Source organism: Dermacentor albipictus, chromosome 1, assembly GCF_038994185.2.
Source record: "Dermacentor albipictus isolate Rhodes 1998 colony chromosome 1, USDA_Dalb.pri_finalv2, whole genome shotgun sequence".
NCBI classification, from domain to species: Eukaryota; Metazoa; Arthropoda; class Arachnida; order Ixodida; family Ixodidae; genus Dermacentor; species Dermacentor albipictus.
The window spans coordinates 469,463,142-469,480,330 of NC_091821.1; the positions used below are offsets into that span (position 1 = coordinate 469,463,142).

A 17,189-nucleotide genomic window follows, 5' to 3' on the forward strand; every position below is an offset into this window, starting at 1 on the left:
CACTACTTCTGTTTCTGTACACAGAGCACCTATTTACTACCAACATGGATACACAGATAATTCAATGGAAGGTCACAGGTCTCCTTAGAAACCTTGATGATGTACAAGAACTCATCCACAAACACAATCCAGAAGTGCTGTGTCTACAGGAAACACACTTAAAATCTATACACACAAACTTTCTCCGAAAGTATGTTACGTTTCGCAAAGACCGCGAGGATGCTGTCGCAGTATCTGGCGGTGTAGCCATTATTGCTGACAGAAGTGTAGCGTGTCAGCATTTAAAGCTCCAAACGGCCCTTGAGGCCGTGGCCGTTCGAGCCGTACTTTTAAATAAACTCATTACAATCTGCTCTCTGTATATACCACCACATTATCACCTTCACAGACGCGACTTAGAGTCATTATTAAATGAGCTCCCGGACCCCTATTTTATTCTTGGTGATTTTAATGCACACAGTACATTGTGGGGCGATTCACGCTGTGATGCGCGAGGTCGCGTCATTGAACAGGTGCTTTTTTCCTCTGGAACATGTCTCTTGAACACGAAGGATTCCACATATTTTAACCTGTTCTCCCATTTAGCATCTTAGCATTTTATCGCCGACGCGTTTACCCTATTTTAAATGGAATGTGCTTAACAACCCGTATGGGAGTGACCACTTCCCAATAATCCTAACTACTCCAAAACAAGATGAACTTCCCCCGCAGGTCCCTCGGTGGATGATTGACTCAGCCGATTGGGAACGGTACCGAACTCTTACTCACATGACGTGGACTGAGATGTCTGGTAGAATCATAGATGATGCTGTTGCATATTTTACAGCTTTTTTACTGGATGCCGCCTGTAAATGTATTACACAAACGAACGGCATGGTTTCCAAGCGGCGTGTTCCCTGGTGGAACGATGCATGCAGGCAAGCACGGAGGAACAAGAACAAAGCGTGGGCGATATTTCGCGATTCTCCAACACCTGAAAACCTGGAAAACTTCCAACATGTCAAATCCCAGGCAAGGAGAACGCGCCGACAAGCAAGACGAGATAGTTGGGCGAAGTTTATATCAAGCATCAACTCACACAGATGAGACAAAAGTATGGAATAGAGTGAAAAAAGTTAATGGGCAACAAACGTATTCCCTGCCTTTAGTAAATAGTCGCGGAGAAAGCCTAGAAGATCAAGCCAGCTTTCTTGGCACACACTTTGAACACATATCCAGCTCCTCACACTACACCGAAACATTCCTAAAGTACAAAACACGAATAGAGAAGCAATAGCTAGAAAGGAAATGTGCAAAAAGTGCGCCGTACAATGAACCGTTCTGCATAGCAGAACTGCAGGCAGCACTGAACTGCTGTAATACATCCGCCCCAGGTTCAGACCGCGTAATATATGAGCTGTAAATACAACTACCATCCGAAACACAGAAAACTCTCCTTTCTCTTTAGAACGTTATATGGTCTTCCGGCGAGATCCCCTCTGCTTGGAAGGAGGCTATTATAATTCCAACACTGAAGCACGGAAAGGATCCTTCCTCTGTATCAAGTTACAGACCTATAGCACTAACAAGTTGCCTCTGCAACGCATTCGAAAAAATGATTAACTGTCGCCTACTACACTTCCTAGAATCAAACAAATTGCTGGACCCATACCAGTGCGGGTTTCGGGAGGGTCGATCCACCACTGACCATCTCATACGTATCGAGGCACGTATCCGTTAAGCTTTTGTCCATAAGCAGTTTTTATCAGTATTCTTAGATATGGAGAAAGTCTATGATACAACGTGGCGGTTTGGGATATTGAGAGACCTCTCACAGTTAGGTATACACAGAAAAATGTTTAATGTTATCGAAAGTTATTTGTCGAATTGGACATTCCGTGTTCGAGTGGGCAATGTTCTGTCCCAGAAATTTGCACAGGAAACTGGAGTGCCGCAGGGCGGGGTGCTCAGCTGCACGCTCTTTATAGTAAAAATGAATTCTCTTCGTCTACACATACCACATAACATCTTCTGTTCAACGTATGTTCACGATATGCAGATAGGTTTTCAATCAAGTTCTGTTGCAATCTGTGAGCGACAGGTCCAGCTTGGTCTTAACAGGGTCTCCAAATGGGCTGATGAGAACGGGTTCAGACTGAACCCACAAAAAAGCACCGGTGTCATTTTCTCTAGAAAAAGAGGCCTGCACCCTGATCCTGAAATTGTGTTGCATGGTGAGCGTCTGCCCGTAAACAGGGAACATAAATTCTTAGGCATAATTTTAGACGTGAAACTAACCTTTGTACAGCACATAAAATATCTTAAAGACAAGTGCGCGAAAACAATGAATATCTTAAAGGTGCTCTCACGCACAACCTGGGGCAGTGATAGAAAATGTCTCATGAACTTGTATAAAAGCCTCATACGCACACGACTAGACTATGGAGCCATAGTTCACCAGTCGGCTACTCCAACTGCTCTGAAGATGCTAGACCCTGTCCGCAACTTAGGCATTCGCTTGTCCACAGGCGCCTTTAGAACAAGCCCAGTGGAAAGCCTTTACGTTGAATCGGATGAGTGGTCACTTCATCTGCAGAGAACATACTCCTCTTTCATATATTTTCTTAGAGTGAACGCAAACAGTGAGCAGCCCGCGTTCTCCACCATAAACGATTTGTCCAGTTGTAAACTTTTTCGCAACCGGCCCACAGTGGCAAAGCCTTTCTCACTGCGTGTCAGAGACATGGCTGAAGAAACAAGGGTTCCACTGCTTGAATACCACCTTATGTCCCCTGCTATACGGCCCCCGCCGTGGCAGTGGCAACCAATAGACAGTGATATATATTTCGTAGCTGTTACAAAGCACGCCCCTGTCGCGCATATACGAATGTATTTCCTCGAATTACAGCACAAATACTCCTCTCCTGAATTCTTTACAGACGCATCGAAGTGTAATTCTGGCGTATCTTACGCAGCGGTCGGTCCATCCTTTTCGGATGCTGGTGTTCTGCACCCTAACACAAGTATTTTCACAGCAGAGACCTACGCGATATTGGCCGCTGTTAAACACATTAAAGAATTTAATATCCCAAACGCAGTTATATACACAGACTCTTTGAGCGTCGTAAATGCTTTGAAAAGTGTCAAGAAATATCAAAACCCTGTAATTATTTCTCTTTACTCAGCATTGCTAAAAACCTATGCGTCTAAGCAGCATATCGTCCTATGCTGGGTGCCGGGGCACCGAGAGATAGAGGGAAACGTCTTAGCTGACCAGCTAGCCACATCCGTCCACGCGAACGCTGCAGACACTTCCACGACTATCCCTGTAATGGACCTCAAGCCCTCAATAAGAAAAAAATAAGATTTCTGGCAGCGCTTGTGGGATAAAGAAACAGCAAATAAATTACATGTTATCAAGCCTTATCTTGGCAACTGGCCGCCGGTATCAAAGAACTGCCACACAGAAGTAACACTTTGCAGACTCAGGATAGGACACACATACAGCACACACGCATACCTCTTGTCCGGTGGCGATCCGCCCATGTGTGATAAATGTGGTGAGCCACTTACCGTGCTTCACATCCTGCTGCAATGCACTCAGTGAGACGCTAATAGGAAAAAGCATTTTCCATTACCACATCGGCAGCTAATTCCACTCCATCCTCAAATGATTACAGGTATAGAACCTCTCTTCAAACATGAATCCCTGTTTCGATTTTTAAAAGATGTGGATAGTTTTCATATTATAGCCCCAACAAATCCGTAGACAGCCTCTAACAGAGGTTTCTGCCGCGGTAGGTGCAATAAAAGAAAGCACCTGCCTCCCAGCCTTTGGGCTCAAAGGCCCCCCAGAGGCATAAGTGCTATCTACATATTCTCGCATTTTAGCTCCATGATCACTTATCGCGCGTACTATATCCACAGACCACTACATGTTTCACTATCATAATTTTATTCTATATACTATTTTACGCTTCAATGACACTGATTGATTTTAGGCCACTTTACAGCCATGTTACATACCACCATCGCCACTCACAAATCAGCGCTTAACACAACATTATCAGTCATGGCGCTCTTTGGCCATACCTCGCCCTTGCGCCACTAAACAACACACATCCATCCATCAAGGTGAAAATCCCCCTCCCGTAGGAGTATTCTTTTTACCCGAAGGTGAACCCAATTATACCAGACATACGATGTAAAACTGCTTGACGTATCCACTAAATACTGTTGTAGTCCCTTGGGAAGCGGGAAAAACAATGTTTCTGTTGTCGTCGCCACCGTAACTCGAGGCGGAAGTGCTGGCAGATGACTGAAATTGCATCGTCAGCTACAGCAATACCGTCATCCAAGCCACTGCTGTTTTGGTCGTCGGAGTGTTCCTTCGGGTCGTCTTGAGAGCACGTGTCCGCACAGTTCGCACTTCGAACAGGCGAGCCTCGCTCCGGCGACAAAGCGTTGGCAAGCGGCTCGACCGCGTCGGAACGATGCGAGCTACGTCTCAACCGATACTTGGTGCTGACGGGTGCGTCGGAAATAATAGAGAGTTTTAGCCCAGCGGTTTTACGGCCAGCGGAGCGGAGCGGGCGAGCGGAGCGGGCGAGCGGAGACGCGACTGCGCATGCGCACAACGCTGAAGCGGCCAGCGGTTTTACGGATCAGCGTTTACGCCCGCTGGAAAGCACTCCCCAGCGGAGGGTATACGCTGCGCGCGAGCGTGCGTAAGCGCGCGCGGGCGTGTATGGGAAATGCAAGATGGCAGCCGCCAACATGAACACCGGCAGTTGTGCATCTGCGACGGCGACTGACGCGCTGACCCGCCTGCGAGCAAAAAAGGCCCGAAGGTGTTTTACAGCTGAACAAGACCTCACTCTGCTGCGTGAAGTCGCTGCGACAAGGCCATTTGGCGAAGATCTTAAATGGATTGCAGTCATCGCGAACGTCAAGCAAGCGGTGGGCCGCGAGCTCACGCTGCGCGGCGCGAAAGATCGTGTGGATCTCTTAATAAGATACTGGCGTCAACAGGACGCCAAGAACCTTAAAAAGTGAGTATTTTGCTTTCTGATACAACCAAAATGCTGTGCGTGCTTCTGCACCCAACGTGACGTGCACGATTTTTGCCTTTATTCAGGTCTGGTACCGAGGAGCAATATGCCGAGAAAGAGCAAATCCTGCAAGATCTCTCCGACTATGCCCGGGCAATTCATTACGAACCGCGCATAGTTCCACGAAGTGGAGGAACTGTAGTGAGCCGAAAGAGACGTGCAACAGATGAATGCACTGCGTCCGTGAGCACACCCGCACCAGATGTACGCGCATGTGCTGCGAACGTGATGCAGGAAGCAGCAAGTGGCAGCAGTAGCCCGGCCGTGGTAGCCTCCCCAAGTAGCATGACTGAAGCAATGCATGGTAAGTCTTGCAATATGTGCGTCGAATCATATATAAAAAAAATTTTGCTGCTGAAATTTAAGAACACGTTCAAAACTAGAAATTAGTTTTTGGTATCCAATGAGCATTACGTGTTTGAGCAAATGAAGCACCGCAATTCGTGGGCCCCGTCGCTCTCCTACCGTCTTTTAGTTTCCGTTTCTGTTCAAAGTCTCTGGAGCAGTCGAATGTACACAGACTATACTCACAAAAATTTTTGAGAGTCAAGCGCCCTTCAGTGCGCGTCCATTTAACGAGCTGCCGCCACCGCAGGGGAGCCACGCTGTGCAGCTGCTCCGAAGCTACATACCTCCTGCCTATCCTGAACTTGATAGCACCACGCGTCCCGCCGTCTCACAGAGGCTATAGGCGCCGTTGGCTTCATCTTCCTATGGCGAACTAGTGTTTGCTGAATCGAACTTGATAGCACCACGCGTCCCGCCGCCTTGCCATCATCCTCGCATGGCGAGATACTGTTTCCTGAACATTTCAAACTTCTTTCCGAGCTATGATCTCTGACCCTGCCGGTCGAACGGTAAGCGGATGCTGTCAGATTCACGCTTCGAGTGTCGTTTCGCGAGCTCAGTAGACTAGTCTCTCTATGTTGTCTGTTTTCTTTGCGCTAGAGAGGTCCCTCGACGAGGATACTCGGGTGCTTATACTCACACGTATGGCCGAAACAACTGCACTGTCGCCGGCGCACAGCCCTCCGTCTCTCACTCCGAACAAAAATGATGTTATAAGAAAAGGAGCGAGTGAGGATTTGGTTTTGAAACAAATGCCTTAAAAAGTGGGCTTTGAAAACCACATTGTGTTAAGTTTCTTTAATAAACGGAAAATTATGTAACGCTCATGAGGAACCTATTATGTTTCACTTACCTCAAAGTCGGAAAAAAATTATTGTTTATGCAGTAGGACTCCAAACATAGAACTTGCGAAAAGGCAAAAAGTACATTCTCTACGCCATGCGATATGCGATATTTTTCGGGAAAACTTCTGCGTTTCTTGCTACATTCACATCCACTCCGTTTCGTCGATACAGCTGCCTATCAGAAATCAAAATTTATTTCGAAAAAAAAAAGTGGTCATGAGACCTCGATCATCTCTCTTATCTGAACACGACCACCATTTTGTCTGAGCATTTTGTATCTTATTTTTGTCGTACATTACAACCAGAATCCCCGGCAAGTCAGCTCCTCCTTACCCTCTACGAGTCGGAACCTCCGTTGAGCCCACCTACTGCTGATGCGGATAGAGAGACCGCTGTGACTGATGAGCAGCAGACGGACCGGCAAGATCAACACCCCCCCTCAACAAGTGATCGGCAGAATCAAAATATCCGCCACGGCCACTCCCACCAGCAGCCGTCAACCGCAGCGGACCGAGGGCAGGGCCAGCCTACAGCCAGGCGACAGGCTTTGCCTGTCACGACACGAGGCAAGATTTGAAGTAACATTTTTAATGCGAAATGATTACCTTGTGTGTAAGTGTGTTTGTGCGCGTGTGTATGCGTGCGCGTTTGTCTGTGCGCGCTCGCGCGCGTTTGTGCGTGCGTGCGTGCGTGCGCGCGCGTGTGTGTGTGTGTGTGTGCGTACGTGCGTGTGTGTGCGTGTGTGTGTGTGTGTGCGCGTGCGTGCGTGTGTGTGTGTCTGTGTGTGCGTGTGTGTGTGTGTGTGGCGATATTTTATGGTACCAAAAAGATGGAGGACGAGCAGGCTGTCTGCCTGGCTGAGGAGCTCCCCGCCTGCCAGGGGGACTGCCTGCCCAAGACGCTGTCTGTACGTCAGCAGATACCGGCGAGGTTGCATGATTTGCAGACGAGATGTGGCTCGTTACCGGTCGCCCTGGGGGGTGCAGCGCAAAACGGCACCGCGGTAGCTACGTAAATCCCACTGCGGAAGTATGAGTCAATAATAAAATAAAATTTAATTTAAAAGTTATAACTTGTGATCGTAAAGAGTAATGCTTTCGCATTCACGTACGTAAGCAACCTTAGGTGTCCCCGCGAAACTATTTATTGCATGCACATTCATGAAACATATCACTGGGTAGGTCGGATGGAACACAGTCTTGTTCTTAGAAATCGCCTAATTCCTCTACCACACATTATAAAACACAGGTTTTGTCTTTCCCCTGTACAAGCGTGGCCATTTGACCTGATGACCAAAGACACCAATCGTCGTATGTCCTTCACTTGGTCAACAGACTTGTTTTCGACTCTACGTGGCAGAACGACACACATAGAATCGCCATAGTCCCAGCAATTTAAATGATGTCTTCATAAAGTTCTCGCAGTTAACACACAGGGCACATTACATCAAAAACTGTTTACTGAAGCCACAATAAGAATGTCACAAAACACAGAAACACAGGAATTGTAAGTTTTGTGCTGTTCTCACAACAAAATTTCTTATTCTAATAAAACATATATATTGTATACTAGCTCTGTACAAAGAAAGCTGAGCTTTTCCGCGGTTGTGACATGGCAACTAATTACATCTGGCTGAAAAGTGTAATTTTGACTATTTGGTCCAGTGCAGATATGCTTAGTTGAACTAAAGATTGGATTACCCCTGTCTGTCTGTCTGTCTTTACAAGAATCCGAGGATTACAAAACTTGGGCCTCCAGCTGCTAACAATGCGTGAGATGCACGAGTACGAGCTACGCCAAAAAGAACTGGAAAACGAGAAAAAGAAAATTGAGAATGAAGCACGGCGTCTCGCTCTAGAGGAGCGAAAGTTGGATCTTGAGGAAAGAAAATTTCAACTAGAAGCTTCTCGCCGTGATAGAGATCACGAGCGGCTGCTCGAAAACTTTCAGAGGATGATAAACGAGCAAAGTCAAGCAATCTTTGATTTTTTTAATGCGAACCGAGCGTGAGATCAGTGTTCTGAAAAGTTTTGATATTGTATTTTGTTTCACCTTTTATAACATCGAGTCAGAGTTCTCAAATAAAGGTTAATTCAAGAAGCTGCGTGTTCTCTAACTACAGAGGGGTAAGGTAAGCTTCAAGATCTGGTGGCTCGAGGCCAAAGTAGTGGGATACCTGAGCACCATACAAGCAGGTATGACAGTTGGCAAGAAGCGCACTGGCTTTATAGATACGCGGCACGTTCTGGAGGTGCAGCTTTTGATTTTTCTTGAAGTCTACAAAGGCAAACAGTCCCGCAATTTTGCCGAATCCCCACTCAACGGCCTGTCTCACACTGCTCATGGCCTTGTTGAATGCGCACTGTTCCGGAGTTAGGGACACACCTCCATAAGGTTTGAGTAGAAGCGGCCGCAATGGGTAGGCCGGGTCGCCGTAAATACAGTAGTTATGTCCTTGAACAAGATTTTCCAGCTTCGAGTAGACATTGCTGATGCCGAAGTTTCCTGAAAAAGCAGACGTAAATTGTAAATTGCACCTATGTACCCCATGCGTGCTTGTAAGGCATGAGAGGAGGAATCAGTGTCCAACAGCGCTTCTTTGATACAAATGTGTTCCATCGTTACTGCTATTGTTGTTTATTTACTCACCGGCATCATGCTTACTGCCAGGATACGACCCGTCCAACTGGCAAATAATCCCATTCGGACACATAATGGCTTGGTACTTCAAGGCATGAAATCGTTTGTGTCCACTGAAGTACAGTTTTTGGCCCCTTGATGGTCGGCATATTGCCCTTGCCGTGCCGTCGATGAACGCCCAGCAATTCGTCAGCGGGGCGCCTTTGGCGTGAATGGCCTGAAAAATTAATAACTGTGTCATAAACTTTGACGCACGAAACTCCGACACTAACTCTGCTGTTTTTGCGACTTATTACTTGCGAGAATTTTTCCAGTGTGTCGAGATTGAGCCAGGCGTGATTGTTGACGTCGTCGAGCAGGTGGAAGAAGCGCTCGTCGATTTGCCGGAGAACTTCGTTCGTCAAGGACGATATTGTCGAGCTGTGCCGCCCGAAAAGGTCCTCAAGGTCACACAGTCGGTTCGGGTATGCCAGCCGTCTAAGTGTTACACATAAGGCCTCGTCTCCGGGAACTGACACTCTCTGCGGGGTTACCACCATTTCGGGTATGCCCAAGGCCCGCTGTAGTCTGCGCACATCTTCCTTTTCAAAGCGAAAATATGTCCTGAAGACACCTCCGTCCATTGCATCAATGTTCAGAAGTCCGCGCACAGAAAGTGGGTCTCGCCGTGTCTCACCAAATACCTCAAGGCATAGCAAATCTTCGATCTCCGACCACTTCAGTCGTGACAGGAGAAGCGGGTCCTGTAGTATGCTCTTCGGCATCGTGCACAGCAGGAAGCAACGGCAGTTTGTGAAAACGGACGATTAAGGGACTCGCTCGATGGTTTCGGCTTGACCGCGCAAACGCAGTAGCTAACACATTTGGTAGTACAACGTCGTCGCTATTGCATTGAAAACACCACTATTAACAAATAATGTACTGAGAACATGTAATATATCTTTATTCAACATTTCTTGCATTATAAAAGCAAGCGTAATTCAAATTCCTGTCTCAGTAACTCCTATTCTGACCACTACGTGGGGCAGCAGAGCGCCCCGCTCGAGCGGGTGAGCGATCCGCCGGGCTAAAACTCTTTTTCTCGCGCGCCGCTCCGCTGGCGCAACGGTGGCGAGCGCGAGCGGAGCGAAACGTAAAACCGCTGGGCTAAAACTCTCTAATGTCACGCAGGTGCTCATTATAGTGCTTGCGAGGAGGCATGGTGAGCACTTCGCTGAGGCAGTCAGCGACAACCACTGGCAGCACCGCCTGAAACACGTGCAGAACATGTGCGGTAGTGGAGCGAGTGGTGCAGAAGAGCGTTCTCTCTCCGCATGAGGCGCTGCGAGCGAACTAGACGCATGTATACGTAACGCACCTGCACCGTACATGACGCTCACCACCCTTCGATAGCATATGTGTTCGCCGCTTCATTTCAACATCAAATTAAGAATGACATTAGATTGGCTCATTGGGCTATACAGCGTGATATCTAATTTCGCTATCATTGTCAAGAGCATCGTCTGCTAGCGAGTTTACGTACTCCTATTCGGTTTCTTGTAAGGTGGCAATTTCTTTGCACGAAATCTGAACAAATCTTCATGCCCTCGCAACCTTTACTGCGCTTTTTACTCCTTTCAGCTTGATAAGCACACTACTTCAGTGTAGTACGTACTGATCAGTGCATTTTATTATCTGTACTGTAATTGTGCTGGCAGGCACTTGAACTTCATTACGGTAACTAAAACTCTCCATTTCAGCTCATGTAAAGCTACCGTATGAAAAAAAAACTAGAATTAGCAACTCCGTGACACTGGCAGATCCAGAAACGGGTCCTGCCCCTGCCCAATTTCTTGTGAGGACCGATATTAATGGAATGTGCATGTGAGAGAAAGCTAGGTTCTAGCAACTCGAGCAAGCAGAATTTCATTTAGTACCCGAAACTTCTTTGTACAAAAACTTCAAAATGTGTAAGTTTCGAAAAAAATCGAAGCTCCAAGTTTACACTTATATCTAATACGGGTGTCACGCGGCGCACATTTTATCGCGATCAAGCCCGATCTAATCGGATTTCTCTGACATGATTGGCTCCTTTGCGCAAGCTGCGCGACGGAGGCAATCGCAGTCGAGAATTAAGAGCGGGATCGGGCTTGATCGCGATCAAAAGTGGCCGTGTGACACCGGTGTAACGGACCATCATAATAGCTGTTGCAGTTAATTCTGTGTACGGCATCTGTTAGAGCATTTAAAGGGGATAAAATAGATGACGTATAAATTTACAGTGACCGGGAAACTGTGTAATTGTTAAGGAGGGTATTGTAATATTTTTACACACAATTAAATTAGTGGTATACTTCATAGCTATGTAAAATACATGGAAGTTGACCATTAAGATGTCTTATTAGGTGCAGTTTACAGAATTTTGATGCCGTTTTTCATTACAGAGCTGTAAACCTGATGTTCTTTTTTCGTTATGCAATTTTCAAAAAAATTATCTAGTTTACAACGTAAATTTGCTTCCTACAGTCAATAGGTCGTCTTTAACATTTTCTTTTAAATGACGCAAACCTTTCCAAGATATGTGCAGTAGGAGGAAAGAAAAACGATCTCTCCGTTCTTACGTGTCTAGGTACAAGAGCTCCAGAGCTAATTAATTATAACGCTCACCCTCAAGAACACTGAAGCGATTATGCGATAATTAAGCGGTTTCCTTGGGATTACTTTTACCGGAGAAGTATGCATGTTAAAATTACACGAGGCAGCAATTACACCATTATTACTGGAAACAAGACTACTACTATGAGCTTTTAGGCGACATAATGAGTTTTCTATTCTCATTCACGACTTGATCTAGGCGCGTTATCTAAGGAATTCATAAACGGTTCCGGAAATGTTGAATTTAGACGCGACTTATCGATGTTGCGTATAAGTACCCGCCAAAATCAGCAATGCGATATACATTTCTCGGTGAATGTGGGCAGAACTTAATCATACACGGTATTAATTAGTAGCGTCACCGCTAAACCGATTATGAACTCCTGAGATGACCGCGGCTTCCAAGCCCAAAACGACGAATCGCGCTTGGCTCGTACAGTTCAAGAGTCAATAGACTGACTTTTATTTTATCTAATGTATACCATGAGTCGTTTTAAAGGGACACTAAAGGTTACCAGAAACTCAAGTTAGAGTGGTAGAGCAATGTTCTAGAACGTCTAAGGCGTCAATTTCATCGCGAACAGAGCTTTAGTAACCGAGAAATTGAGGTAAATGTATGACACGATTTGAGACCCCCCAGCGACATTCCGGTACTAGCCCGATGACGAAAGGACTCCTCATAATTTGTGTTACTAATACTCAACTACTCGTATTAAAAATATCATTTCAATCGAGTATAAGACGGAAAAAATGCTACTTGTCTACATATATTCGATTCTAAGAAAAAATTACATTTTGACGTTACCCTTGACTGTGTTCGAAAGGTTTCGTTTTCGCTCGATTCTGCGCGCTCGACTCTGTGCCGCTCACGCTTTGGAGTTTCAGTACTTTCGTTATCGCCTCGTGCTGTGAGGGTTCTGCTGGCTCGCGAAACTTTCATTTGGAACAAGCAGCGAGAATGCCACGTCCATGTGATGTCGTGGGGATGGTCGCGCACGTCGGTCCTCAAATCGCTGAAGTAGAGCCCACCATCGCGAGCCAATCTGTCGGTGTCAGGGTCCATTGCGACGAGCGTCGAAGTTTGCGTCATAGAATGAAGTACCAGCTTATGGGCGTCTTGCGCTGGAGTTTGAGGTATAGTAGCGGCGCCTAGTGGCGGTGCGGGAAACGACATCAGGGTCGTGCCAGCTTGGGTCGCATTGAGCCCTGGCTGTGGCGAAGCACGTTTCTAGGCCGAGTTTTGCGTCGATTCGCACTTTTAACGCGACAGCGTTAAGGAGCTCGTGTCGCAGAAAAGCCGGTGTCGTCGGCGTCGTCGGCGTTGCCAGTGAGCGATAAATCCCAGCAGGCACTTCATGAATAAAAAAAAAATGGCTGTGGCTTAGGTAAGGTTAAGCCCAGGATGCGAAGCATACTAGCCTTTATTTTAGATGTTGAACCACTGTTTAGCCTGGTGAACTGCTGTTGCTTGGCTATATTTGGTTCGGCTAGACGAAGAAACAACTCATGCATTACTTCTTCGCCTTCAAGAGTGGAACGCGACAGCGTTCCCGTCGACCCGCCAAGGGGTGTAAGACAATGGGCTACAGGGCAGCGACTTCGCGCCCCGCATTGGACGCGGTGAGCGTCGAGCAAAGCAGCGTTCGGCGCGGCAACGAAATGTGCGCCTGAGCAAGAGACGCACGCCTTAGAAACAGCGCGTTTCTAAGGCAACACCGCATTCACTAGAGGCGCTTTTGTACCGCTTTGAAGCGTTGTACTCGTGGCTCAGTGGTAGCGTCTCCGTCCCACACTCCGGAGACCCTGGTTCGATTCCCACCCAGCCCGTCTTGCAAGAGTTGAGCCAAAGCCACTTCTCCTCTGTCGTGACGTCACGGTGTCACGTGATTTCATGGTCACCGCCGCGCCTGAGGAGCTGGGTTGAGCCCTCGTAATATGCTTCGCATAAAACAACTTGCAAGATGGGCTGGGTGGGAATCGAACCAGGGTCTCGAGAGTGTGAGACGGAGGCGCTACCACTGAGCCACGAGTTTTTTTTTCTTTATTGCCGGAAGTTTCACCAAGCTAACAAAATGGCATCATTTCTTGAAATAGTTATTTAGTTTAATGGGGTTTAATGGCGCAAAAGCAGCTAAGGCTATGCTGCGCCAAACACGAGGTGTTCTAAAATACAGTTTATAAAGTGAAAGACTGTGTTAATAATCTATATTTTATGTAAAAATCCAGTGTCGTCTAAAAATTTACGGACGTCACAAAATGGGACTAGTGGATCATCGCCTAAAATTAGAGCAGGGTGTAACGGTATGTGTTGTTCATATAATTTGTGCAAGAGTGTTCGTCTGTGTGTTTCAATCTGCGCACATGTGAGTAATATGTGCATAACTGTTAGTGGCTGTTGACATTTCTCGCATGTTGGTGTGTCTTCTTTCCTAAGTAGGTAATTGTGTGTGATGTGTGTGTGCCCGATGCGTAGTCGGCACAAAACTACTTCGATGAACCGCTCCTGATGATAGCATGACTTCCACTCCCCAACTATGTGTTTCGTGAGATGTAGCTTGTTGTCGGAACAACGGTCCCATTCGCGTTGCCATTTTACCGTTAAGGCTTTTCTAATTGCGCGGATGCTATCTTTGTATGGGAGTGTTGTGTTTGTAATGTCTTCGTGTGCTGCCATCAATGCATATGTATCAGCTGCTTCGTTACCCGGTATCCCAACATGGCTTGGGACCCAGCAGAAACGAATTGACCTCCCGTATTCATTAAAAGCCACCATGTTTAAAATATCTCCAATCAGGGGTTCACACTCAGATTTCAGATGTAGTGTCTTCAGTGTGCTTAAAGAATCTGTGTATACGACTGCATTTGTGTGTTTATCAGCGATAATTTTTTTCACAACAACCCATATGGCGAAAACTTCGGCCGTGAAAACAGAGGCGTGTTGTGGCAGTCGAATGCTTTTTTCCCAATTTTCCGTTATGACCCCCACACCCACGTGTTCTTTCGTTTTGGAGCCATCAGTGTAATATTGCACGTTATTTTTATATTTCTCCTGAAGTTCACGGAATTCTTGTGTAATGTGTTCGCGTGGGGTGTCTTTCTTCTTCAAATGTGTCAATGTCCAGTCACATAACTGTTCAAAATCGTACCATGGGGGCAAACGCTGTGGCTTTCTGGCAACCTCGAGGACTTCGCAAGGAATGTCATAATCCCGGACATATTCCTCATATCGCAGGACAAGCGGTTTTATCATGTTCGGTTTATTTGTATAGTGTAGGCGTGAGTTGCATTGTGTGAGGATGTTGTAGCATATGTGTTGTGGTGATGACTGAATTCTTAGTACGTAGGAAAAAGTGAGTAATGCTCTGCGCTGGTGTAAGGAGGGTTCATTACACTCAACATATAAACTTTGAATAGGTGAGGTTTTGTAGGCACCACTTGCCAGTCGCAATCCAAGGTTATGTACTGGATCAAGTCGTTGGATGTAGGACTGTCTGGCTGAGCCGTAAACAATAGAGCCGTAGTCTAAAAGGCTGCGAACAAGAGAGCGGTAAATACGTAAAAGACACCTTCGGTGGGAACCCCAGTGCTTATGAGATAAAACTTTCAGGATATTCAATGCTTCATTTGCCTTAATCTTTAGTGTTTTAATGTGGGATAGGAAGTTTAATTTTTTGTCAAAAATTACTCCCAAGAATTTATATTCTTGTTTAACCGGCAGCGCGACATCATTCAATTTTACATCCGGGTCTAAGTACAACCCTCGTTTTTGCGAAAACAGCACTGTAACAGTTTTCTGAGTAGAGAAGCGGAAGCCATTTTTCTCAGCCCACTCCATTAGTTTATTTATTGTTATCTGGAGCTGTCTTTCACATGTTCGTTGAAGCGGTATGAGCCTTCGAATAGAAGATGAAGAAGCGCGAGAACCGGGAGACAGGATAAGAGAAGAAGGAAGTGGGAATAAAAATGTAGACAAGATGGACGCCAGTTCCACAGCAATGCTTTACGTCTACTGTGTCCTTTAAATAGGAACGCTACATTATTTTGGCGCAGCCGACAGCGAACTCCAACATGTGGGTGAGATTTTTCCTTCAGGAGACCTCCGCGGACAAGATCATCTTTTCGAGATACCAAGCTGAAGATGAACCAGCGGTGGAACTACCTCGCGAACTCAACTCGGCAGAACTCATGAACCTGGTTTTAGAGAAGGCTTCCATGGACCCTGATGAACTACGTCGGAAGGGTGCTGTGAACGTGAACTTGCCTCTGGTGATCTTCGACGAATTAGTTCTTCAACCGATGCGTCGACAGGACTCTGGATCACAGTCGTCGACGGAAGAGGTGAGCCTCGTTTTGAAAGCACTTCGGCTACAACAAGAACAGATTTCGCAACAAAACCAGCTGGTGACATCGCTTATAAGCTCTTTAAACGCTGAGAAGCCAGTGACTAAATTTGTAGAACCCGATGCATTCGACGGCATGTCATCAAGTCCAGAAGGTTGGCTTGAATTCTATGACTATGCTGCTGGGAAGAACAACTGGCACTCTAATAAGGACAAGATTACTAACATGCGTAGTTATTTAAGCGGTGTTGCACGGAAGTGGTATGATTTGCACGTTATTGAAGAGGCTGGCAACTCTTGGAATCAGTGGAAAGAAAAATTCTTGACGACATTCCGAAGCAACCCAGTGCAAAGGTGGGACGCCGCGCTTAATTTCAAATTCAAGCAAGGCTCCCTCGTCGAGTATTTCTTTGACAAATGCCGCCTTTTAAAGCTGGCCGAGCCTCTGCTTCCTCCATCTGCCGTAGTAGCACTAATAATGCACGGACTGCACGTGCAAGTCCTGAAGCAAGTGCAAATACGGTCACCTAAAACTATGGACGGGCTCCTGGAGTGCCTTCACGACATATCATTTACTTCAGAAGAAAATATAAACGCTAGCTCAAGCGGTCGCTTCACACGGTCCGGCGCGGATTGGTCAAGCCGTAATCAGCGAGAACCGCGCCGCCTTGCAGGCGGCACAGAGAACTTGGGTTGGCGCGCTCCCAGAGGTCGGGTGCATAACGTCGACAGCGACCCCGTTCCCCTCCTTTCGGACGCTGAAGAGGCTCCGACGACAACAAAACTGATAAACAAGGGTGATCAGTCCGACCCGATGACCACAACTGAGACTGTTTATTTAACTTGCTCTAGCCTACTTCACATCCCTGTCAAAGTGGGAAACAGACATATGATGGCTTTGGTTGACAGCGGTGCCTCTGTGTCTATAATTAATGCCAAGCTGGTAGATGCAAGTCACCTGCATAGTGGAAGAGTACTACGGGTGCAAGGCTACGACGGAAAAGTGACAATGCATAATCAATGGGCCTCAGTAAACATCCAGTTCCAAGGTCATCAAATAGAGAGTGAAGTACTGGTGATTGAGGGGGTGACGTATGACTTTCTGCTATCCAGACCAGATATAAAGAAACTAAAAATCAACGTTTACTGGGACGATGCTGTTTTAGTGGAAGGACTATCAAGGCAAGAGACACAGCCTGATAGAAAAGATAACCTGCGAGTTGTCAAGTGCGCGAGGGATATTGCAACGACCTATCCTGAACTGGTATGCATAGGAAGCTACCCACCAGCGA

The 17,189-nt window shown here is 46.6% G+C and overlaps 1 protein-coding gene across 1 annotated transcript; it reads right to left on the reverse strand.

Annotated features, from left to right (window-relative positions):
• Window positions 1-7,799: 7,799 nt before the first annotated feature.
• On the reverse strand, window positions 7,800-9,717 carry LOC139059415 (uncharacterized). The gene is made up of 3 exons (XM_070537825.1): window positions 9,220-9,717; window positions 8,933-9,140; window positions 7,800-8,788 (listed from the first exon to the last, which is right to left on the reverse strand). The coding sequence occupies exons 1-3, from the start codon at window positions 9,685-9,687 to the stop codon at window positions 8,400-8,402; spliced, it is 1,065 nt and encodes a 354-aa protein (XP_070393926.1). The 5' UTR covers window positions 9,688-9,717; the 3' UTR covers window positions 7,800-8,399.
• Between the last annotated feature and the right edge of the window lie 7,472 nt (window positions 9,718-17,189).

Bases quoted from the DNA above. Each gene is read 5' to 3' on its own strand.
- LOC139059415 (XM_070537825.1), bottom strand. From the start codon at position 9,687: ATGCCGAAGAGCATACTACAGGACCCGCTTCTCCTGTCACGACTGAAG. The intron at 9,141-9,219 runs GTAATAAGTCGC...TTAATTTTTCAG, and splicing joins CACTGGAAAAATTCTCGCAA to GCCATTCACGCCAAAGGCGC. The intron at 8,789-8,932 runs GTGAGTAAATAA...CTGCTTTTTCAG, and splicing joins TGGCAGTAAGCATGATGCCG to GAAACTTCGGCATCAGCAAT.